This window comes from Carex rostrata, chromosome 6, assembly GCF_964058835.1.
Source record: "Carex rostrata chromosome 6, lpCarRost1.2, whole genome shotgun sequence".
NCBI lineage: Eukaryota > Viridiplantae > Streptophyta > Magnoliopsida > Poales > Cyperaceae > Carex > Carex rostrata.
In genome coordinates this window covers 9852385-9877376 of record NC_135923.1, presented here as the reverse complement: position 1 = coordinate 9877376, position 24992 = coordinate 9852385, and the positions used below count along the sequence as shown (strand labels likewise).

General features: G+C 34.0%; 2 protein-coding genes and 2 long non-coding RNA genes across 12 annotated transcripts; 3 read left to right on the top strand and 1 right to left on the bottom strand.

Moving 5' to 3' along the window:
- Positions 1-1733: 1733 nt before the first annotated feature.
- Positions 1734-10436, bottom strand: LOC144555445 (putative AMP deaminase). 3 transcript variants are annotated; one of them, XM_078303776.1, is made up of 21 exons: positions 9835-10436; positions 9241-9288; positions 8930-9108; positions 8476-8698; positions 8204-8382; positions 8069-8120; positions 7674-7801; positions 7408-7587; positions 7260-7327; positions 5759-5901; positions 5614-5675; positions 5381-5494; positions 5159-5299; positions 4943-5095; positions 4793-4846; positions 4599-4709; positions 3181-3354; positions 2628-2708; positions 2400-2498; positions 2169-2288; positions 1734-2070 (listed from the first exon to the last, which is right to left on the bottom strand). In XM_078303776.1, exons 1-20 carry the CDS (start codon positions 10139-10141, stop codon positions 2220-2222), a joined length of 2565 nt encoding a protein of 854 aa, XP_078159902.1. In that variant the 5' UTR covers positions 10142-10436; the 3' UTR covers positions 1734-2070; positions 2169-2219. The 3 variants fall into 3 exon arrangements, with proteins under 3 accessions (XP_078159902.1, XP_078159904.1, XP_078159903.1); XM_078303778.1 differs by having other exon boundaries at positions 4652-4709; positions 9835-10253; XM_078303777.1 differs by lacking the exon at positions 9241-9288 and having other exon boundaries at positions 9835-10245.
- Positions 10437-13543: 3107 nt separating this feature from the next.
- On the top strand, positions 13544-17857 carry LOC144555076 (uncharacterized). 7 transcript variants are annotated; one of them, XR_013511963.1, is made up of 4 exons: positions 13544-13725; positions 16343-16453; positions 16842-16930; positions 17095-17857. It is a non-coding gene; the product is annotated as an uncharacterized LOC144555076 (long non-coding RNA). The 7 variants fall into 7 exon arrangements; XR_013511960.1 differs by having other exon boundaries at positions 13797-16453; XR_013511964.1 differs by having other exon boundaries at positions 13544-13949.
- A 117-nt stretch (positions 17858-17974) lies between these two features.
- LOC144556136 (uncharacterized) lies at positions 17975-20203 on the top strand. Its single transcript, XR_013512217.1, has 3 exons — positions 17975-18393; positions 18541-18631; positions 19416-20203. It is a non-coding gene; the product is annotated as an uncharacterized LOC144556136 (long non-coding RNA).
- A 267-nt stretch (positions 20204-20470) lies between these two features.
- LOC144556135 (protein SYM1-like) lies at positions 20471-24737 on the top strand. Its single transcript, XM_078304626.1, has 8 exons — positions 20471-20544; positions 20751-22009; positions 22125-22212; positions 22627-22721; positions 22915-22987; positions 23073-23165; positions 23294-23380; positions 24264-24737. The coding sequence occupies exons 2-8, from the start codon at positions 21657-21659 to the stop codon at positions 24342-24344; spliced, it is 870 nt and encodes a 289-aa protein (XP_078160752.1). The 5' UTR covers positions 20471-20544; positions 20751-21656; the 3' UTR covers positions 24345-24737.
- Positions 24738-24992: the final 255 nt, after the last annotated feature.

Sequence of the window (24992 nt, the reverse complement as noted above, 5' to 3'; positions counted from 1 at the left end):
TTCATTTCAAAGAAAAAAACTGTTTTGTTTTTTCAACTGATTGGTTTTTAACAATGTTGTAAATAATAGTATGCGGTCATCGGACGGACGGGGTACCGCCAAGCGATTAATTGGTATGCGACCGATTAATCGGAATTATGCGAATAATTTAACGTGTTTATTAAATTTATGTATATATATCATAATTTAGTAAAAATAATTTATTTAACTCATTAAACTTATCAAATAAACTTAATTTAACTTAATTTCATTATTATAACATGGCACTACACTTATTTTTTTTAACGCATAAGCACTTTACATGTGTCAGTAACACATTTTATTTAATGAAGAAATATATTCAAGAGTTAAACTTTTTTCAAATATTAATAACATATTATGTGAAAGAAATAAAACATACCAACATAAAATTACTAAATTTACTTTATAATAATAATTTTGTTTCATAAATTAATATATCGTACTAATTGAAAAAATTACATCAGTAATTAGTAAGAAAAATATATGATAAATAAATAGAAGAGAATTAATTAATTTTAAAGTAAGTAAGAAGAAAAAATATATAAAAAAATATTGAATGTATTTCTAAGCACAAACAAAACTGCAATACATGATTTATAAAACTTATTATCTCACACTATCAAAAAAAAATTAATGTGAAAAAAATACTGAAATAAATTGAAATAAACGGAAATAAATAAAAATAATTGACTGATTAATTGATAAAATGACCGATTAAACGTTTTTGACTGCAAACATACTTCCGTTAAGAATATACGCGATAGTTTAGTCACCATCACCAATAATCGACCGTCACGGACGTTTATTACAACACTGTTTTTACTTTTTAGTGCTTTTTTCATGCATTAAATGAAGAGAGCGAGAGTAAAAGTAGGTAGCTAGACTAGTAGGGTACTGTGACCGCTCATGCTTCTTGTGATAATTCAAAAGGTACACAGTTAAGTTAGTATTTGATTTGCACATTAAACCAAATGTTTTAGATATTTTACAGAGAAGTATGTGTATTGTGCATATTTGTTTCTTTTGAAAACACAATTATTGTTATTTTATTGTTGATTAAAATTTGCACAACTATTTATCGAAATTTCATCTTAATAATTATCAAATAAAAATGAATAAAGTTGAATGATTATATTTTTCCCTGCAAAGAAAAGTGTCAGATCACTTTTAATAAAATCGGTATTATCATTCTATTTAGATATTAAATTTTGAAATATAGATATTATTTGATTTTTATACTATATTATTGAATATGTATATGTGAATTTTCAAGGATACAATATTAACAATGATTTATAACAATCATCATATTTCATATATATTTGTTTGTATTTGAATAAACTAATAATTGTTTTGGTTAATCCATTAATCTGACCAGTAAATCATTGAACTGTAGATTTACCGAATCAATGTCGGTTATGATAACATTGCCTAAAACAATTAAATAGACAACCAGCAAGAGCTGGATCAACTCACCTGAAAAGCACATATATACAGCTAGAATCTAGAATCTTCGAAATGTCTTGGCTTCTGACACGTAGGTCTTCTTGGGATATTTAACACTAGTATATCTTTAGATTAAATTGCATCACCACTTTACCATCAAGATAGAATTAAATTGTCTGTTTCCTTGAGATAATCACCTCTTAGCTGAATTAACTATTCTAGTTTCGGACAGTTCTATAATTTCATTGCTTTGGAACACATGCAAATAAACACACATCCCTGAGAAAGATATTTGTAAATTCAAAACGAACAAATATTTGATTTAATTTCCTGTAATATCATAAGTTTCAAATATTAAATAAAAGAATGACATCTAAAAAGGTGCACAAAGTTGCCAATTGATATGTCCATCTTAGAGGAAGACCCCACCATTCTTCCACAGATTTTCTTTTCCATAATTATTTCTAAGCCCTGCTAATATTTTAACTATCCTATGCTTTCTGAAATATATCCTCCGTTGTTTTTTATTTGATTATTGCACGCTCAAAATAGCTTACCATTTTATCAAATTTTGTATGAAGTGCCAACAACACCCCTTCTGCCCTGCCAAAGATCATGAATTTAAACATTAGCATACAATCAGACAATTATTTTCAAACTCAATAACTTATGCATGAAATCATTTAACAAATAAAATTTACCTCATATTGAGACCGAGTCAGCATAAAGGAAGAAATAGTATTTTCAGATTCTCATTTGTCAATTACTTCGGGTAACCTTGCATTACCCGAGTACACAAGTTGCATTTCTTCTCTCCATATCTATAATCCCATAATCACAATGTAGTAGAAGGATAAAAAAAGTAAGGCATATTTCTCTCTGTGTCAACTAAGATGGTGAGTTCATTTTAAAGGGAAATGAAGAAGACATACCATATGACGAAATTCAATCCTAATTCGAGGCACATTTGTTTTGTGAATATCATTGCCGTCAGGATCTCTCTTATAGTAGTTTCTACCAATCCAGTGTGACTGCCAAAATAAAAAATATATTCAAAAGATTTATGCAAACAGAAAATAAAAACGAGCTCAGGGGAACCATAACAATAACACCCTTCATAGATTAAATACAACAGACAATAACACACTTTACAAGTATACCTTGCAAGCATGAGAAAAGCCCGACTGGTAAACTGAGTTCCTAGCAATTTCACAGAGGTCGCATGAACTCATCTTCCACAACTGCAGTGAGAAAATAAACAAAGGTTAACATCCAGTAAATGTACTGACCATTTAATTTTTGCTAGGGTTTTTCTCTTCTTAGATTTTTGGTGTTAAATTACACATTTGAGAACAAACTGGGGCATGCATGAAAATGAGATTTAGTCGAAGACTAAAAGTAGAAAAATGGGGTTTCAAATCAAAAGCTTCATTGCAAAATTGAGGAAAATACAGAGAAAACTACTTTACGAAGAATTAGTTAATTAAAGGCTTAAATGGCAAAATCAAGTGGCAACTTGACTTATAATTAGAGAGAGAGTTATATATAGCATCACTTGGCAGCATCTGCCAAGGTTTCAAAAAATAAGAGAGTTGTATGTTGCAGCAACATTATAATCCTCAACTTAACCTTTTTAATTGAAGGCTTAATTGCAAAATTAAGGGGCAATTAATTTGACTTCAATTAGAGAGAGAGAGAGAGAGAGAGTCATACTGCAGCAGCAATACTGTATTCTTCAACCAGGGGCTCTTTCGTCAGGTGAATTTGCAAGGGATCATCAGTAGAGAGAGAAACATTCAAGCCTCGAAGGAAGAAAGTCTGGAATGGGTTGCGATGGTAGTCCAGGAATAGGGAGTTGTTACTTAGAGGGGACATCGCTAACCCAATCTATTGAGAAACAAAATAGCAAAAAAAATTATTCCAAAACAAATTAAAGGGAAATAGTGTTAAAAAAATTAGTTAACCAAAAGCTCAGATATATTATCATAAGCTGATTGTGTTTTCCTGCACCAACCTGTCTCAAATTTTGGTACCATACATGTTGAGACACATACCCTTCTGACTCAGATCTACCCTTCTTTTCTTTTTTTGTTGGTTATTTTTGAAGTAGATATTTCTGGAACATTGAAATTTCCTCCTTTAGTGTCGGAGACCTTGGATGGTGGTTTTACAAGCCTTCTGTTTTAGCTTTTTTTATTCCTTTTTGTTGGATGAGGAAGGGGGTCATCAGCAACCCCAAATTTAAAGAGAGAGAGTAACGGAGTCGTGTTTGGAGGAAGAAGCTTGCAACCGCTTCAACTTGCATACAAACATTTGAGATGGAGAATTATGGATCAAATACTGTTAGAAACCTCAAGTGCACTTCCTACCAAATACTGTCATTAGTTTAAGTTTTGAATGGGTGTGGTTTGGCTATTAGCTGGCAGGGTGGTGCTACAGAGTTAGAACGGGTTTAAATTGTTCTTAGGGTTTTCATTTGAGCAGGAATCAGTCGTAGTGTAAATTTCTGTGAGATGTAATGATGCAGGTTGTAATACTCTTTTTACGTTTAATATATCAGTTGGTAGCATCTGCCAAGGTTTCAAAAGAGAGAGAGAGAGGAGATTGGCAATGAATTTAATCTCCTACTTATCTTTCCTCTTTTGGTTTCAAGTTCATTAACTAAAAGAACCTTCCAATCAGACAGTCAAATGGCAAAGACTAGATTTAATTGGAAGGGTATCTTCAGAAGAAAAAATTGGTAGGATGGCGAATCTTCTAGGGTCCATTCATCAAAAAAAGAGGGAAGGTGGAGCCCAGCTGCTTACATTCAGCTAAGCTTATATTATATACAACAGGTACCAGAAACAATCAGATATGTCATCAGCATATACTAGCAGGAATTATGGTTTTCAAAATTGAAATCCTCATCCATCATCAATACTGAGGTGGACCATTCAGTTATATTCCAAAATGGCATCAAGTTTGACTGGTTGGGTAATGAATCTTTACGGCAACAATTAATACATGCTTTGTTCATATAACAGGAAGAGTACAAAAGAAATCGTGCTGTACCAATAAACTTCAGTCTACGACTGTCACCTGCATATACATACTAGTTTTATTAAAAAAATATTGATGAATATGATCACCTGAGCAAGATAGTACAGGTATTGAAGAACTGGAGACTTTCTTAAATTAATACCATGTGCAATATTGTGAGCCGTCAAAAATGTGGTCGCCAGATGGTCAATATCTCCAGCCTATGCATAACCAAGTATCTAATTAAATTAATTTATGCATATTTATCATCAAATTATTCGAAAAGTTACACTTTTTCAATTACCTCCCCAGAATGTGGACGAAATTTGATAGTCGTCATGCCCCTTGACTCCCTCAGCTATCATCCCACATTTCACAATTAGAATATAATATATGAAAAAGTAATTAAAATTGTTTGTTTAAATTACAAAATTACAATTATACTAATCAGAACCTTGTTGAGTGTGTAAAGATTTGCATAACAGTAGTATGCATAATACGAGAACGCTGGATTAAACTTATTGACCCACTGCTCAGGCGTCGGCATATGCTTAGTTGGCCTCCTCTCTGGTTTACTCTCATCATCCACCAGATCTAACCCAACCACCTTCATGAACAAACTGTTAGCTTGTGAATTTTACATATTGCTGAACATAACATCTAGTCAAACCTGTTTTAAGAAGACGTGTAATTGGGGATGTGAATCGGGATCAACTGTGACTTCAAAAAGTGGAAGGAATATATTATCAAGGAGGTTTTGAAATGACGTGATTGTCCCCATCTCCTTGTATATATTATATATCCTTGGTAGCTGAAATTATGAATAAATAATTACTAACCAGTAAATTTAAAGTGTAGGAAATTTAATAACAAACAACAAATTTACTAGTACCTGGATTAGCCAAACAACATTTTGACTGTATAGATTGTTGTTGACAATCCAGCTGGCAAGCTGGTCCCACTCACTTTGTTTCCTTCCATATATTGAGATTCTATACTCGGCCATCTAAATCCATATTTTTAAAAAGAAATATAAGGAACGGAATAAGATTGTACTATTGCATTATGTTTAATCAGAAAAAAAAAAAAATTTAAAAAAAAGGAAAAGAAAGAAGGAAGTATCACCTGATATTTACTGGCAACAAGCTCAGTAAACACCTCCTTAGTCAGCTCGGCAAGAAACCGACCTAGTGGAACAGAAGAGATATTAAGAAGAGGAAACAAGGACGAGAAATTTAAATAATAGGAAACTTATTAATGAAACCAGCACCTTGAATAAGATTATCTTGTTTGAGGAAAATTTCTCTGAGACGGCTTTGGCCACATGGGTTATATTTTAGATTAAACTTGTCGAATCGATGAAATGTACTCTTGTCAGCATGCACATCTAACAAATCTACATTTAAGTCATACCTGAAAGAGAGACAAGAAATGAAAAGGATGTAGCCTACTGTTGTAGTTGGTAGATAAAACCTAGAGAAATTAGAAGCTAAAATGAAATAAAGTTAAGGGTGTTCATTGGGTCCGGGTTATTTGGTATTTAACCGAACCGGAAAAGTTTGGACTGATTGGTTTGGTTTTTCAGTTTAAATGGACCGGTTCGGTTCAAATTTTTGTTTATTTTGGTTACTGTTAATTGGTTCGGTTTAAAACTTTTCAAAACCGACTCCGTTACTCTCTCTATAAACCCTGTTCTATAAACCCTCTCTCAGCAACCCCAAATTCCTTTTGTCCTTTTCTCTATAAACCCTTCTCAAAACTATTTCCCTTCCCTTGATCTGCTCTCTCTGACACCCTTTTCTTCTTTTCTCTTTGGCTGGAGAGGGGAACCAGCAATGGTCACACATGGCCATCCTTGCAGTTTTCGCACTTGGACGTCCTGTGGGCTCTCTGCTTCTCCTCCTTTGAGTTAGGGTTTTGGATTTGGTGGTGAGTATAAATTTGTTCTTGTTCTACCCTTTCCCCTTCTTTCTTCCCCTTTCTCCTTTCTTCAAACTGGTTGCCGCCTATTCTTTCTTTTTGTCATCTATTTTCTTTCTACCCTAGCCCGTTGTATTTTCTTTCTCTTTGATATCTACTTTCTTCTTTTTACCTCGTTGTATTTTTGTCATCTATTTCTCCTTTCTGTAATGTTTCTTCTTTTTTTTGTTCTCTTTTTTGAACAAGTATGCTGTCTTACTAGTACCAGGTTGGGAAGTTTTACTGGTACTGACTTTGTGTAGACAGGTACCAGCTTGGGATTCAAGGGATTGTGCTGATTTTGTGTTGGCAGGTACCAGATCTACTGGTACTGATTTTGTGTACCAGATTGTGCTGGTGTGGCTATTTTCTAATGAGTTTCATAGTTGGGTTTAGTTGATATACTGTTAGCTATTAGGAAATTTGCTTGGGTTTAGTTGATATGCTGTTCAAGGGAAAACCTGTACCAGTTCCATACAGGTTTTGTGTTGGATTTGAACAAAAATTGCAAGGATATCTCTTGTACAACTAATTTCTAAATTTGTTCAATCAATGAGTCATGTAATAACCCCTTGTCAGAGGGGCTTGAACGAAAATCAGAAATTTGAATTAATTAATATCTTATTTCGGTTCTCAACCGAACAAACCGAAATTTACTTCGGTTATTTCAGTTTGGTTTTTGTTCGGTTCATTGGTTTAATTCAGTTGGTTCGGTTTAACTTTTTAAAACCGAACAAAACTTCAGTTTAGCTACTTTTATTTGGTTTTAACCGAACCGAACCGAACCGATGAACACCCCAAAATAAAATTACCCAGTTAAGTCCAAGCTCTCAAAGACCTCCTTCAAAGTCAAATAGGTCCCATCTCTAAAAATTACAACCTGGAATGTATAACAAATATGTTTTAAATTAAATGTCTAGGAGACTAAAAGAATGAAAGGAAAAAAGGAGCAGAACCCACCTCATCAGGTTCTTTCCTCAATTTGGATTTGATAAATCTCAACAGATGCTTCTGATTCATGCATGCTGAGTGGTGCACATGTGTGTCGACCTTTCTTACATTGTAGAAGTCACGATGAGGTGCACTCTTCTGTGCAAGAAGTTCCAGATCGGCATTCATCATCAGGTGTAAATTAAATTTCTGCCCCAAATATAAACAAATAATTATACAAACCATAATCTTAGGAAAGTAATGAAGTGTGATAATGAACTCAGTTCATCAAATACTTGTTCTAGGAGATTCAATCGATGGTGGCACACAGTTCTGATGTTCCCATCAGCAATTACGCGAAGAATGAAATGTAAATCAGTGAAAAATGAGGTTGCATCAGAAACTGGGAAAAGTCTCTCCTTCGCTGAAAAGAAATTACCAAGAAACAAATAGTGAGTAAAAACAACTATATATGCTACAATCCTTTGTATGGCTAGCCCATGTGAAACACGTGTGTCATTATTAATAGAAGTCCACAAACTTGAGATTGCTTGGAAGAAAAAAGCATTGCAAGATAGAAAACCTTAGAAAGTGACTACCAATATAAAAAGAAAGAGTCTAAATTTGATAGAGCACAGTCTGACCCAAATTGATATTAAACAAATACCAAATGCAGATTGATGCCACTTACATTCTTTATTTGGATACACATGAACAACACCATCAACCATCTTGAAGTAATGCTGCCACAAAACAAACAACATCATTAGAGACATAAACAGAAAAGAAGGGCAATAGAGCATCATAATAAGCACCCTTTGCTCACATCAGCTTTTGACTCAGCTTCATAATCGAATGGGTTTGGATTCGGCTTAGGGGTGCTAGGATCTGTTATGACTTCCTTCTCCCATGGAGCAACTTCTTCTCTAAATACATAGCTCTCACGCATCTCAAGGCATCTTTGTAGAACCCGGTACACCTCAATTTCATCTGGTGTCGGCATCTCTGAAAATTAAATAACAATTATACTTATTTCTTACTATCTTATGGCTTATTGTTTTAAGCGTGCATTAAATATATGATAAAGTGAGGTGATACCAGTTGGTGTTATCTTTAATCTGGTAAAGGAGTCTTCTTCAGGTTGTCTACGAAGTATATCAGCTGCTACTGGGTCTGGTTGTGCCCCATGTAGATTGCCCGGTTGACTGTGGTTCCTGATTAAGCTCTTCGATTGGGACTCCTTCAATTCAACACTTCCAATAACTGCATTAGCTGCTGATTCCTGAACTGCTTCTCTTCCCTTTTGATCTGTTTCTATTCCCTATTAGAAATAGCCTTCTATTTAATTCTTGTATAAATTTGTTATTCTTGCAAATTGGCAGATAGATATCAATAATATCATTGGCAGTCAAAATTATTTGCAAACTCCATTACATTGTTATTGAAGAAAAATAGCAAAACTAAACTTTAGATTTGTGCAAACAAAATATGAATAAGTATTTTGGAACACCTCACATGCATAACTTAAAGATATGTATTGAATAAACTTTACCATATTGCCATTTGTGTGCAAGTAGGTATTGCTGTCATCAAACTTAGAATCTTCAAGAAAAGTCTCGTCTTCGTCAGATTCATTAAAGCTGGCACTCAAAGCTGGTGATTTAGGAGTGACTGGTCGGATCAGATTTGAAATGCTTTTGCTAGAGCTTGCACCAATACTCTGCCTATTCCCTAGTTTACAAAGGAAGAGTATAATATAATTATCAGAAAAAATAAAAAATAAAAAAAAGGAATTATCAGCATAAAACATCAGTCCAAAAGCTAGACAGTGGCGGAAACTAAATTGCCTGGCTCAGTACCAACCATATGGATCCCGTAGCACTCCAAAAAAGACTAACTCAATAATCAGACCTAAATAAACAAAAAATAATCAAAAGAAGTACTGTGATAACTCAATAATTATTTATCAGTCTAATTCATACAGGGACAGATTTAAATGGGGTCAAGGGGCTCTATGATTAAAAAAGTTGTAAATCATGGGTAATTTATGTAATTTTTAATAAAATTCTATACCCCCCCCCCCCCCCCCCCCCCCACTATTAATAAAGCATTTGTTTAATTAAAGTAACAAATATACACCACTCTAAATATATCTTTCTGAATATTATCTTTACCAAATTCGGCCCCCACAAGGAAATTTCTGGTTCTGCCTCTGATCTCAGAAATTGTACAGTTGAGCTCTTTTCATGTAATTTCCAGAGAAATACTACAATTGGGCCTCAATTACGCACAAATCAGCAGAATAATTGAACTAAACTTGCCCGTAGGCTTACTGGTACAATGTCGGTACCAGTAAAGCACAAAACCCTCTCCCCGAAGTACATAATAATTAACACATCTCTCCTTAATGTATCCGAACTAACAAAACCACTCACAAAAAAGAGCTTCATGCCATACCTGGATGAATCAAATTAAGTCGAGGGAGACTCGAGGGTAAATACTGGGCCCGCAAGGCTGCCACATCCTCCTCTAGCAATCCACCCTCCACTTCCTCGTCGGTATCATCACCTGTACCGCTACTACCTTTGGTCAGTCGCTGATAGGACCTGTCGCGCCTCTTCTTTTTGTCCTTCTTACGATCGATTGACTGTGTAAACTCGATCAGTTGGGAGAGTGTCTTATGATGCATGTAGTACGCTGAGATGGCAGCAAAGGAGGCGCCGAGTAGCGCCGCCATGGCCAGGTGGAAGGGATACGAATCCATTCTGGAAGGATAAAATACAGTGCGCGAGAGAGATCGTTTGTGTGAAGTGTTAGAGAGAGATTTCTGAATGTTCGTACAGAGGAAGAGAGAGAGAGAGTAAAAAACCTTGGTAACCTCTGCTAAGCTTTTTAGAGAGAGAGAAGAGGCGTGTGTGTATCAAGACAGACAAAAGGGCGGAAGTGCAGACTGCAGAGTGTGAGTGGGAATTTATTGAGAGGGAAAAGGGCGTTGATAAACAACTCCGTTGGTCGGAAAATAATCTCACTTGCTCCATTTTCATAGCAATGGAGATGAATGGGAACCTTCGATTATTCTCTCGTTTTACTTTTGAACTGGAGGGGGTTTAAGCATACTCCGGTTTAATTTAAAAGAGAACCTGGGATTGTTCTCTCTCTGCAAAGAGTTTAGAAAAGGGTTTCTGCTTTTATGCCGACATGTTCAGGAATAGAAATGAAAATAGAAATAAAAAATTTTGAACTAATTTTTACTCTGTAGAAAAAAAATTCAGTCTAAATAATTTTTTTTTTCCACGGTAAACAGTAAGCTACCGAACATGATATTATCATTTCTTTTATCTCTAGTTTATTGTTTGTTTAAATTGTCTTCATTAATTATAATTGCATGCTTTTAATTCTACTCACATTTTGAATGTCCATGATGTGCCTAGTTGTGCAACAAAAATACAAAATGCTCCTCTGGAGTCTGGAGTGGAGTATGATTGTACTAGGTGGCCCCGGCATTATTTTGTGGAAGAATAATTATTCTCTTTGTTTTAAGAAATTTAGGACACGTTCGGATGTCAAATTCCTACAGGAAATTTCATGGATTTTTGTATGTTCCTGTTATTTCGATTTAAGGGTGTTCGGCAGATCATTTTTTTATTCAAATTTTTTCTGAGGGAATATCCCACTCTTTCCATTTCAATGCATTTTTGGGCCTCAAAATTCCTGACCTCAGAGTGCATTTTTTTTGTTCCCATCTACTCTTTCTCCGCTGACATGGACCTCAATTAAAATACTTTCTCTTTCTCCACGTGACACATGAATTTTTTACTCTCCTCTCTCATTTTTCCATCGTGTGCATGGGAGATTGGTATATATAAATGATGCATCTTCTTCTTCAAAATTGATTGTGGGACTAAGCAAATTGTGGAATCGGATTTTTTTTTCTTTTTTTCAATTGCTGAATTTATAAGTTGTTTGTAAAACAAATCACAAACTGTTAAAACTTTGTTTGGTGAATGTTTATTTTTTTAAATGATTTTAATTGTTGTTTTCTTATTTTTTAAATATTTTCTTATTTTGTTTGTACCATTCTAGTAATATTTTTTATTAGAAATAGTTCATCTTTTTAATATTATTATTTAATCAATTTTATCTAATTTCATTAATATAATTTTAAAAAAATTATGTTTATCAAATATTACAATTTACAACCCATTAAAATATTAAATTTACAGTATATTATTGGTCTAAATAAATAGATGGCGGCACGACAATTTTTTTTCATTGTAATTTTATAGTTAATTACTTTTTTATATTAAGCTGACTTTAACATAATTGATTAAAATCAATACAGAACATAATGCTATACTATTCACAAAAAATAATTAAATAAAAGGTCATTTATAACTAAACTAAACTAAAACAATCAAATAAATATACATATTTTAAAATAAATAAAGATTTCCCACAATTAATCCCATGGTATAAACGAACACTCATTTTCTCATATTCCAATAATTAATCATGTACATTATGTACCCGTGGATTCCCACTTTTTCAAAAGTGAATTCTCATTCCCATTCCATAATCCTGTGACATCCGAACACAGAGTGTGTGATAGCAAATTAGCAATGTTTAATTATTGTAGCTAGTCACGTCTATGATTAATAATAGAGGTGCATTAATAGGACCAGAGTCAAATTTTCGAATTATAGAGGTCAATCACATAAAATTTTCATACTAATAATAGAGTCAATTTATAGTAATTATGATATTTTGCTCTAAATTATATAAAAATTAATACATAGATACAAAAAAAAATTTAAAAAATGTTTTCAGATCACTCATTAATCAAAGCACACTACGTCATCTTGTATTTTTTTTTCACATAAAATGTGTAAATTAAAATTTATACAAAACTAATACATAACCGAAATAGGATTGACATATAACGTGCTCAGAATATTAGATAATAATAAAAAAAAATGCACCAGCAACAAAATAGGATAGTAGTCGTATCCTTAATAATAAAAGTGTGGCCCGCATAGAACACTCCTCACACACAAATCATGCATTTTGTTGGATAACACAAAGGGGTGTCTGTTAAGTACTATTCTGGAGCAGATATAAAGAAAGCAACATCACAACCCATGATAACAAAACCTTTTCCTTACCAAGCCATGGGATTAGTAATAATGTAATATTCTATTTGGTTGGCTCATTAACTTCACACATCTGTACTTAGCACTGAAGGAAAATGATAATTAAACAAGAGTCATCCGGCCCATCCCCTATTTGGTAAGATACAATTGCAATTTGCAACTTGGGAATAGAAAATGCAGGAGCAAAATAACCTCTGTGGCATCTTGCCTGCCCATGTGAGAAATATAAATCCAAAGGGTTTCATGTCAGTACTTGGTAGGGTTGCATTTGTTGAATTCTGTTGTGTAGCGGATTTAAGCGGTCGAGTTGTCCGAATGGAAACCTATCTACTAAGGAATAATCTGCATTAACTCAAATAGGAATATTTTGAGTTAATAAATTTCAACCATCTGATTTTAAACGGATTTCATCTGATTTCTGTCTATAATATAGGATCTCTATAATATTAGTGCGGATCTAGTTCGCACGACTCTTAAAAAAAATCGGACGGTTGAGATTCAATAACTCGAAAGATTCCTTTTGAGTTAATGCAGAGGATACGAATTCCTAAGGCCCTATTGAATTAAGCGAGAGAAAGCTCAGTCGATGAAAGGGAAGAGAGAAGAGATTGATTTTGGGCCTTCTAGAAGAAACTTTAGTGAGCCGACTCACGCCGTGACACCACCAGCTTTTTGATAGTATTTGTTTGGGCCCAACTTATTGCAGTTAAGTAGCCGAATTTATTTTTGAGTGAGCCTATGGTACTATGCATAAGTAACTCACTTGTCATTAGGGTTGCTAATTGGACAGGCTGTCCATGAACAAACTGGACTGAACAATTGCTGAACAAAGTTCGGACGAATTATAATACGAACGGACTCAATGTTCAGTTCAGGTTCAATATAAATTTAATCACTGAGACCTGAATAAAGTTTGGTTATGTTCATTTAGCGGCCCATTTGGACAGTTTCGAGCCAGCCCGTTTGAGTAGGTTTTGAACAGATCGAATTAGCAGCGTCACAGACCCTAGCGATATCGTCTCTAATGGAGTCCGATCTCTCTCTCTCTTTCTTCCTTCGCCTCTAACCTAGTCGCCGTCGCCTCTCTACTCAGCCTAGCGATATCGCCTCTAACCTAGTCGCGTTGCCTCTCCGCCGTCGCCTCTCTGCTCAGCCTCCCTCCTCCTCCGCTGTTCCGTTGCCTATCTCCTCTCTCCAGGTAATTTTCTTCTCCGTTATATCAAAGCCGTATCAGATCAGATGGGTACCATTAATTGTTGGGTTGTTCAGGTTGTGGTGTACCATTGTTGGGTACCAACTTGAATTTTCGTGTCAAGATCGTCTCTCTTTTGTCATGCATGAGATCTACACACAATGGTGTGAGACTCAGAGGCATGTGGTGTTCACTGGAGACAATCCGTTGGAACAATAATATTTTCCAAGGTATATCGAGAACTTTAAGAAATGCTGATAAGATGTAACCTTAACCGTTATTCAATGAATGTTGATTGATACCTGATTACCTTGAAATTCTGAAAATATTGAATTATGCACAGATATCAAACCGATATATTGAAAATCAACCAACATTCATATATTTAGCATAAAAACATGTAATTTTAACTTACTTCAACTTTAGTTAATTTAAGACTTTCTCTATTGCTCATTTTGTTAGTAGAGGTTTTTTAGAAGTAACACAGTAATAGCTTATTCTTTTCCTTTTTTTTTGTATGGGTAACCTATTTATATATCTCTCCTCTATATTAAGCACCTTAAATTACTTTGGATGACAGAAAGTCGTGCGGCTGGGATTTATCCAACAGAATTCGGATTTAAATCTGGACCATCTAAACAAATAATCTGCCTTCTTTTGATTAAATACACCCTTTTTCTGTGTAGAAGTCTAAATTTAGTGAAAATTATACCCGCCACACGTATTGTCACACATATTGTCACAAATATTTTTATTCTGCACTGTTAGATCTGAATCAAAAATCGCGTAGATGAAATCAATTTTTTCGCGCTGGAGAGCTCGTTAGAGGCGCATCTCCCAGTCCTCTCCCCGATCGATCCCTTCTTCCAAAGAAAAACTAAACCCTAATCGCCTCGCCACGCCCAACCATCTCTCTCCGAGCCCTCTCGCCTAGGACCCGCGCCCTACCATCTCTCCCTCTCTCCCATCCCTGAAAGCTCTCCGCCATCTCTCTCTCTCTCTCTCTCTCTCTCCGTTCTGGTCAGAGAAGATGGCCATGGTTCTAAGAAAAATCGGGAGGGTGGGGTTTCAATCTGGAGGCGAGGTGTCTCCAGTACGGGCGAACTGGAGTCGTCCAGCTCAAGGGATGGGAAGTCAGTTAATCTCTTCACCACCGTAAATCAAGCTCTGCACATTGCTCTAGATACCGATCCATGGTTACTTTTTGTTATTTATTTTCTAGATACCGATGATTTTACTAGAATGACTTCCTTGTAGTTAGTTGTAACCCAAATCCACAAAATATTGGTAGATTGATCATTGGCACAATCAATTCACGAACAATGCTTGACTGCTCAGACTGATCAGTAGAAAACTTTACCATATTTTTTAATATATTAACCTAGGAAATCGATTGCATGAATGCTATCAGTTTATAAAACGGTTATGTGACATTATAATTCCTAATTTTTCTTAGAATTTATTCTTATTCTTATTCCCTCTATGATATTTTCTTCTCTCTTACGAAAGCCAAAATTCACAGGGAATGAATTTTACTATTCTGTATCCATTTGATTTATTAGTGATAGTTGTCTCTATGTGATTTTGGTTTATACCTTTGTTGATAAATGTAGAATGACCCATATATTCATATTCAAAATTGTTTTAAACTTGGGAAATTGTAGAGAATTTTGTTTATGTCATAAAGGAAAAAAAAATCGAGCATCATGAACACCAATGGAGGAATACTGAAACAAATGAGTACTGAAATGTCTGAACGAATATGTATATTTTACTGTACTTTCAGGAAAAATATAGTCCTGTTCGATTTAGTCATGATATATATTTGAACTTTTGTAGTCTCTTTTTATGTTTTTTTTTTCTTTATGTATTTCATATTTGATTTTGTTTCTTTTTCATTTTTCATTTCTTTTCGTAGTCTTATGATTAGATTTGTATCTGCGCAGTGCTTTAACACTTATGTGTTTATATAAGAGTCTGTAGTTCCGGTCGTTCTGAGTAAGCTGAGTCAGAGGATAAGGTAGACCATAAGGTAGTTCAGTTTTGGTTAATTTGATTTCTCTTAAATTAATCTCGATAACCTTGCTACAGTTTCTAATAATTTTCTTTTTTTTTGAAATAATTGGTAGAGGCCAGTTTCTAATTATAATTTTCATTTTCAACTTCATAAGAGTATGATTTGGTCAATGTGTGGAAGTTTCGATAAACCAACCAAGTTATATTTTGTTGTTACTATCTTTTCCTTAGCTATTGAAATTATATACTTGCAAGTTAAAAATCTTTAATGTATGATATTAGGAGACCCTTTTTTAACTAATTAATGGTCTGATTTTGGAGTGTACAGTTGAAGAGATTTGACAAGCAAGCAACTTCTTCATCCTTCCATTTATCTGATATATTTTTTGTTTTAAATTTTTAATATAATATTTGGCAATGAATCTGGACACAAGAATAACCACCGGTAAGGATTAATATACAATACATTTCTTGCTTTATGTATTCTTTGGAATATAATTAATCATTTTTGGCATTATATAACATTTATTCTTAATATGTTCTTTGGAATATAATTAATCATTGTTGGCATTATATAACATTTATTCTTAATATGATGATGCCTTAGAATTTCCCGGAGAGCCATGCTAAGAAGGCCATTCAGAAAACATTATCCAATGAAGTAAACTCTTCGTCAGAGAAGGAGAAGGAGACCGTAGTTGACAGGGAACTGTTACTGGTAACTTTATTATCAATTATACAATTTTGGATAGAAGAATAGATTGTTTGTTCTTAATCTATTGTTAATTGTTGGATTGGACTTTGTACATATTTGAGTCCAAGACATATTACTATTAAAGATGACAACAATCTGTCATGACCCATGCCTCTTGAACAGACCTGATATAAGGCAATTCTCTTTTTCAACTCAACAATCTGAAATCCAATCAAGTTGCAACACAGGTAATCAGAAACCAAGTTGAGACAATCCTAAGTCCACCTACCAATGTGGCAACATTCATCAAACATGCTACTTTCCTTTCTATATTATTGTTTTGAAAAAGAAACATTAGTTGTAGGAACAAGGGGTATTTTGGAAACAAATAATTTTACTCTGCCTTTTGCAGTATGATGAGACTGAGAAAAGGAGAGAGATGGCGAATAACTCCCTTGAAAGATACATGCATTATTAGGAGCGCTAGGCCTCAAATCAGTTGTATGTTTCTTAATTAAGGATTTAGTCATAAAATGTATTTCTGGTACAAATGTACTTGTGCATGTATCCTTCAGTCAAAATTAATCATTTAAAAAATTTCGGGTGTTTATAGAATAGATTATTAAAACAGCCCCATTGACTTCTTTTTTTCTTCTTATACACAGTCGAGGCAGAAGACTATTGCTGATCTCCACTCTATGGAAACAAAAAGGGTAGATATATGTTTTGTCTTCTAATATAATTTCAATTGACTAATTTAATAAACTTGCTACCTGCTTATAGATTTACTGATTTTATTGCGTTTCAGGTATTTGTTCTGTATATGAATTGCGTGATTTGTTTCGTGATGTTTATTATGTATATTCTTTCAATGTGGTTGCTTTATAGATTGCGAAGTTGAGTGAGATAATTAGAGAGCCAGAGACTCAACTCAGATCCATATATAGTTGATGCTTGGTAACAAGATTTTTAATACACTCTCAATAGGTTTTATCATAATTAGAGGACGTTGACAGCTCCAGCTGTCAGACCTCCACTTCTAAGAGCGGAGCCACCAAAGGCAACAACAAGAACCGTACCACTCTAGCTGGTATAAGAAGGGTTGACTTGTCAGGTGGGGCTGTAATAGTTGTGGTTGGATACAACAATGTACATAAAAATTGTAAATAGTTGTTGGTTACGAGACGTGAGATGGAGAAACTTGAAATTGTATTATTCCTTTGGCTTTGGCTGGTACAGTACTTTGATTTGATGTTATTGTCCGAGTCCTTGTATAGGTAGGCACTTGAGTTTGATTTGATACTGTTGATACAATAATTGTCAATTACGAAAAATAAACAAGAGAACGGGATTGAGAGAGAAAGGTGCTTCTCTGATCTATTTTTTTAAAGTGATATGTTATTTATGAAAATAATTATCCTCTAATAACTTTTTTTTTCATTGTTCTTTTATAATATGTTCCCGTTGCAACGCACGGGCTCGATACTAGTATTCCTTTATAGGTTCACTCAAGGTGATGCTTTTATGTGGTTCAGATCTGCTTGAGAGTTGGGGAGTCCTTAAAGTTTGGATTGCTGATGATGTAACCCAAATTATGCAATTAACTCTAAATAAATTAATAAACCCCGTAACTATGCCACTCAGTATAATTCAATTTTGTCTACATTAAACCTAGCTAATTTGTACTTCCTCTGCAAAACCCCGATGCACCCAAAAGTTTCTATTTTATTCATCGATCAAACTATTTAATAAAACTATTTCTGTTCTAGCTCAGAACTAGGAAAGATAAGAAGAGAATATGGAATAGATATGAAGGGTATGTTTGAGGCACCGGACGTTGACACGACTGAGTGGATAGGTATCAATAGTAGACTGATTTGAATGGGTAGGTATCGATACTAGAAGGAGAGTGTAGGTAATGGAGGTTTGAATGGGTAGGTATCGATAGTAGAAGGAGAGTGTAGGTAATGGAGGTTTTGATATTATTTCAATAATTTCTCTTCTTACACTATATTGTAGGTTAATCTGTACCACTAATTAAGTAATTATCAATAATTGTTCACATACTGATACTTCCATGTTCGTTTTTTATTTTATTTTTCCTTTTGCAGTTTGAAAATTGATATTGCTATGAAAATGCACAGAAGGATGACTTTCTGCAAAAGAACTTGAACCTTTCCTTCATCATTGACAGAAATTGAGGTATTATTCTTCTCTTTCCTCTGGTTGTGATGTTCTTATGCAGTTACAATTTTTTTTCCCAATGCATGACAAGTGAGTTACAGGTTGATAAGAAACTTCTATTAGTTCTTCTATGAGTTTCAATATTTATCTTCTTATTTTTTTTTGTGCTCCATTCTGAGTGACATTCAATATTTTTCGTCATGTCCTTTTTCATTCTTTTATTTTCTTTTTTCCTCCACGGTTATGCTTTCAATGAGAAATTCACAATTCAAATTCATATCTTTGGGAAAAATAAATTACAGCAGTTCTATATGTCACGTTTCGATTTACACTTTTCAATATTTACATCAATAACAAAGGAATAACTTCAGCCTTTCTAACAGTAGACAATGTCACTCTCTTGAAGTAGATATTTAATCAGCTATTATCATTATTGAAAATAATTTCTTATTTTTCTCTATTTTAGTTGATGATGATTTAGGTTATTACCAATCTTTCTTGATATTATAGTACTGTAAAAACTTTGGCCTTTCTAACTAACAGTAGACATTGTCACTCTCTTCAACTAGATATTTAATTAGCTATTATTATTATCGGAAATAGTTTCTTATTTTTCTCAATTTTAGTTGGTGATTATTTAGATTATTACCAATCCTTCTTGATATTATAATACTGTAATATTCTTATACAACTTGCTAATTTTTGGATATATAACTTGCATACGGATACACTCTTTGATTCACCTCCAAAGCAATCTTTGGATTTTAGCTTTCTAACCATTTACTCTTATTTTTGTACACAGATTTGAGTTGTAACCGTGGTCTCAGTAACAAGATTCTTTTCGGAAATACACAAATTTAAAGGCAAAACGAGTATAGATCAAGCACAATTCCATATCTCTAAAATACTCATCAATTACAGATCACTACAATAGGCTCATTACTATATCAGGCTTATGTCATTTGGAAATTATGATTTCTACAAAGTTTAACAGCCTCTATGTTTCACCACTCTTGCACAATTCAGTTAGAAAAGTGTTAGAGGTCACCACATTAATCTCATTAGGTCATGAAACCTTAATTTTCTTACACAATCTATGTATAATAGTCTTGGTCGCTACAAAAGGCTCATACTCATGAAGTTTATGCTCTTTGAAAATGAAAAAACATTGCCTGCACAATTATACAATCTCTTCTTAATTTGACTTTCCTTGCATAACCCCAGCCCTGCTTTAAGAGTGCTGTCAGTCTCATACCATTAGGAAATGTTTTTTTTTTTTCGAGGAAAGATTAAGGAATGTTGATTTCTACAAAGTTCAGTGCTTTTTAAGTATTACATTTTTTGCACCTAACAAATATGTGCCCACCAAGCGACCTTGTATTGACTTAGGATCTTTATTGTTTTAATTTCTATATTGTTCTGGGTTTCTGATGTTTCGTATCATTGTTTATTGCTGGTAAAAATAAGTCAGATGTATGTAAATGAATATATGAAATCGCCAATTATTAGCTAAATAATTTCCAGTAAATGAAAATATCTTCACCTGATTAATCAATTATTGATTCAAATCAAGTGTCACTTATGACTGTAGGGGTGCAAACGGGTTGGATATTATCCGACTGTATCCGCATATCCGTATTCGAAAATTAGATACGGATATCCGATATCCGAATATCCGTGCGGATACGGATACGGATATGGTTTTGAATTTTAATTATCCATATCCAAATAGTAGATATATACCATATAGTTTACCATAAATTATGAAAATATTTATGTGTATATCTACGGATATCCGCTATCTGATCCGTATCCGTAAGTATCCATCTAATATATATCCGATCCGTTTGCACCCCTACTTATGAGTGTTTTTCTTGAAGGAACAAAAAAATATATTCCGACCTAAAAAGAGTGCTTCATCTGATAGCAAGGTCTGCCTCTCTCTATCTCTCTCTCTATTTTTCTTTCTCAGTTTTCTTTTAGATTCCATACATACCCCTACAATATATCAGAATGACATGTACATACAAACTAAAGGATTATTGTGCACCCTTTTAAACCATTTGATTGTCATTTGGCCTCAACTCTTAGTTTCTTTAAAACGAAAATGTCTCCCAATTCTCTATAAATTTTGTAGAAGTACTGAAGCGTGATGGGGGCTACTATGTTTTAGGAATGAAATTGAGGATGGGTATGTGAGAGACTTTTTAATGAAGTTTTTTGTACAACATTTTGCAGTTTTCTACTATATAGATGTCTAATGGAAAAACTGAATTGATATCTTTGTTGAATAATTTCTCACAATTTTACAACCTATTATCATCGAGATATAAAAAATTGCAAGACATGATAGCTGGCCAAATCATAAACAAAAAATATGCATAATGCTCATGTGCTTTGTTTCTATTTCTGATGAACTTGTCGTATCCTCATTCCTCCAGTGATAAGGACAACAAAGCAAAAAAAAAATAGTAATTTGTGTCATGAAGCTAATCCATGTAAACAATATTTTGTTTATTGTCTCCATGTGGAGAACAATTGAAATCATTTTGATAAAGCTATGTCTATATAATAACTATGTTTGCTTATTCTACCTTCAAAAAACAACCAATAAATATTATACAACATTTATTGTACTTGGACCGTGAAAATTGAAACTCTCAAAGGTATTCCTAACTTAATTGTTGTTGTACTTTATTTTGTTTCCATGCGTAAGCTCGCTTGCTTGACATGTGTTTTTGTTTTTTTTGTTTCATGTGTAAACTATTACTTGCATAATATGTTCTTAAACCACTGCCGAAGCAAAGCGAGGCTGTTTTCTAGTTTAATATAAAGTTAGACGATAAAAACAAATTTATAAGCTAATATTTGAATTGAATTAAATAAATCAGACATCTAAACTGTTCTATAAAAATAAGTTTGATTCGGGTAAAAACAAACTGAAGCATCCCATCCTATCTCAGTCTCAGACCCTTTCTCTTTTTGGGAAGGCCTAAACCCTCAGAAAAACCCTATCAACGCATTGGACAGGGGCATCGCTGTCATGGCGTCAATCCTCAGCAAGCTTCCTATGACAGCCATAGAGTCTCTTCGATTTCCTCCAAAGACAACCCAATTCCGCACAAGTTCCTTCCGACCAGCTCTCATGCGAAAATGCCTTCCTGAAATGCAGCTTCCAGCTTCTTCCCGCTACTTCTCCAACACCTCTTTGAGCTCTGGATCCGATAATAGGGGTCTGAGAAATTTGAATCACTTTCGGTTTGGAGCTCTATCTGATGGTGCTTCTGGAGGAGGTGGAAGCGGCACTGGCGGAGGAGGTAGCGGCGGCGGCGGTGGTGGAGGTGGAAGTGGAAGTGGAGGTGAAGAGAGTGGGAAGGATGAATCATTTTTCTCCTGGTAATATGCCCTATTATTTTTTTTCTCTCTCTTTCTGTCAGTCCTTACACGACTCCCAATTTTTATTGTCAATTTAGAAGAAGTACTAACAGATTGATAATGTATATTTGTATAGGTATCTGTCGGCTCTGGATAAATATCCAATAATCACTAAAGCCATAACATCTGCCATTCTAACTCTTATTGGAGACCTAATATGCCAGGTTCTTTCACTATCTATTTGACACTTTATTATCCCAACGCATGCCTGAAATTGGTAGATTTTTCCATATGCTAATGGGAAGTTGGATGTCTAATAGTTCACAGACAATAATTGCAATTCTTATAGTCAAATATTATTGCAAATTTATATCAATGCTTCTTTCTTGGCACATATGTTATATGAGATGAAATTCTTCTGAACCTGTGATTTGTTACAAATTTCAAACTGAGTAGTGTTCGAATTTAGTGTACTCTTTACATTATGGTAGATAAGCACAAATCTTAGAAGAGTAGTATTTTTTTTCCCTTTTTAAATAATACAAAGGTAAACTTACTCGGTTAATATTTTAGCTGTCCATTTAACTAGTTGATCAGAAGATAATTAATTAATTGATTGTTGTTTGTGATTTGGGCAGTTTGTGATCGACAAGGTGACAAAGCTAGATTTGAAGCGTACTTTTGTGTTTACTTTCTTGGGACTTGCACTTGTTGGCCCAACACTACATGTTTGGTAATTACTATACCTTTTTCTTCTTTTTTACACGCGCGCACACAACCATTCTATCCTGTGAATTTGATTGTATAAAACAAAATATTCATTTCATTAATGGATTGATAACTAAGGATGACAATGCCAGATTTTGCCTGCAGCCTTTGTGTTTGTTATATGTTGTATTTTATCTAATGTAATACTTTATATTTAGGTACTTGTATTTGAGTAAGCTAGTTACAATGCAAGGTGCATCTGGTGCTGTTGTTCGCCTTTGTCTTGATCAGGTATCAAATTTGAAATATCTGTTATTTTTTAAATGTGTTTGGTACGCTGTATGCATGCAATTTAACTCAATTTTATTGGGTGCAGTTCTTATTCTCCCCTGTATTCATAGGTGTTTTCATGGGTTTACTCGTTACCTTAGAGGGGAAGCCTTCTCTTGTCATGCCAAAGCTTAAACAGGTGATGCCCATCTTCTCCCTTTTCTTTTCTTTTTTGTTTTTACATCTGGGATGTTGCTTTGATTTTATGGTGAAAAGGAATTGTTTTTATGCTTTTAATTTATTGAATTATCTGTCATACTATTCCAGGAATGGTTTCCATCAGTGATTGCGAATTGGCAGCTGTGGGTTCCCTTTCAGTTTCTTAACTTTTACTTTGTCCCACAGAAATTCCAGGTACCTTTCATTCGATTGTTCAATGAGAAAAACAATGTGACTACAAATCAATACTGTACTGTATACCAATAACTAGGGGTGTAAACGGATCGGATAATATCCGATTTCGTCCGAATCCGAATCCGGAAAAGTACTTAAATTATCCGATCCGTATCCGTATCCGAGACTATCCGTATCCGTATCCGTATCCGAAAAATTATAACGGATACGGATACGGTAAGACATTTTACTATCCGTATCCGACCGTTTATATTTTAAACCACAACAAATGTGATATATGTTTTTTAAATTGATTTATTAAATTGCATATTGTACGAATAATTTATTAAATTGCATATAGATATATATTTTGATGAACAATATAACACTATGACATAATTAGTGACTAATATTTTAATAATATAATAGATGTTTTGTAACTAACAAGCTAATTATGAAAAATATCCGTATCCGTCCGATATCCGATCCGTATCCGTAACATTTAATATCCGATCCGTATCCGTATCCGAGACTATCCGAATCCGTATCCGTATCCGAAAAATTATAACGGATACGGATACGGTAAGACCACTATCCGATCCGTATCCGACCGTTTACACCCCTACCAATAACTATTTGATTAAAATGAAATGGGTTGTACCGCTATACTGCATAGGTCAAGTCCGATAATGCTGTGTAGCAGTTGCCAGTTGGTAACAGTTGGTGCAGTTAATTATTTCGCAGGATATACATTTCATTTATTTTTGTGTTTTATTGTTTTATATAGCCAAATTAAGAATACTTGGGTTGTTCTTCAGATTCTTTAGTATCTTTGGGTTGACAAAGGCAGTATGAGAACATTTCCCATTATATCTTGAAACTATACACTTAAATTTATTGCCAGGTACTTGCAGCTAACTTTGTTGCACTTGCTTGGAATGTGATACTGTCATTTAAAGCCCACAAAGAAGTAATTATAAAATAGGTATAGTTTGCTGCTGCTCAAAACTCGTTATATATGATATTTTATGGGGGTATATCTTCATTTTCTTGTAGTAAAAGCACCTCATCAGATGAGTAATATTGTTTCCCTTCTAGTGTGGCTATGTAGCATTTTGGGATTAACATTCTCCATATAGCTAAATTGTAATTTTCTTGTAGAACTGAAATTGAATCAGTCATGGCTTGGGGCAACTATTGACCACATTTGTATGTGTGCTGCAAGGGTAGTAAATTATCACCTCTGTAGGTTATGCATCTCTGTACCAATTTTGGCTAGTGTTGTACTGGTACGGTGTGTAATATCTTGCTAGAGATTACTGTAATTTTCATGTTGTTGTAAAGGGATTTCTTTGTGGTAATTTAATTTTCATGTATATTTTTAATTTGATTGTACGTTCATGTAATCCTCAGCATATTAAGTGTATTATAATTTTGGTTTTGAAGTAAACTTCTAATAGAACTAGTAATAATATTTTTGTAAAATGTACAATGCCAATGCACTAATAATGTAATACAAATAAGTCCAGAAAAGTTATTTTGGGCCCGACAAGGTTCACTTGTACGCCAAATGGTATATATGCATTATTTTTTTCCAAATTTTTTTTCTTGTTTTAGAAGAGTAACAATTATA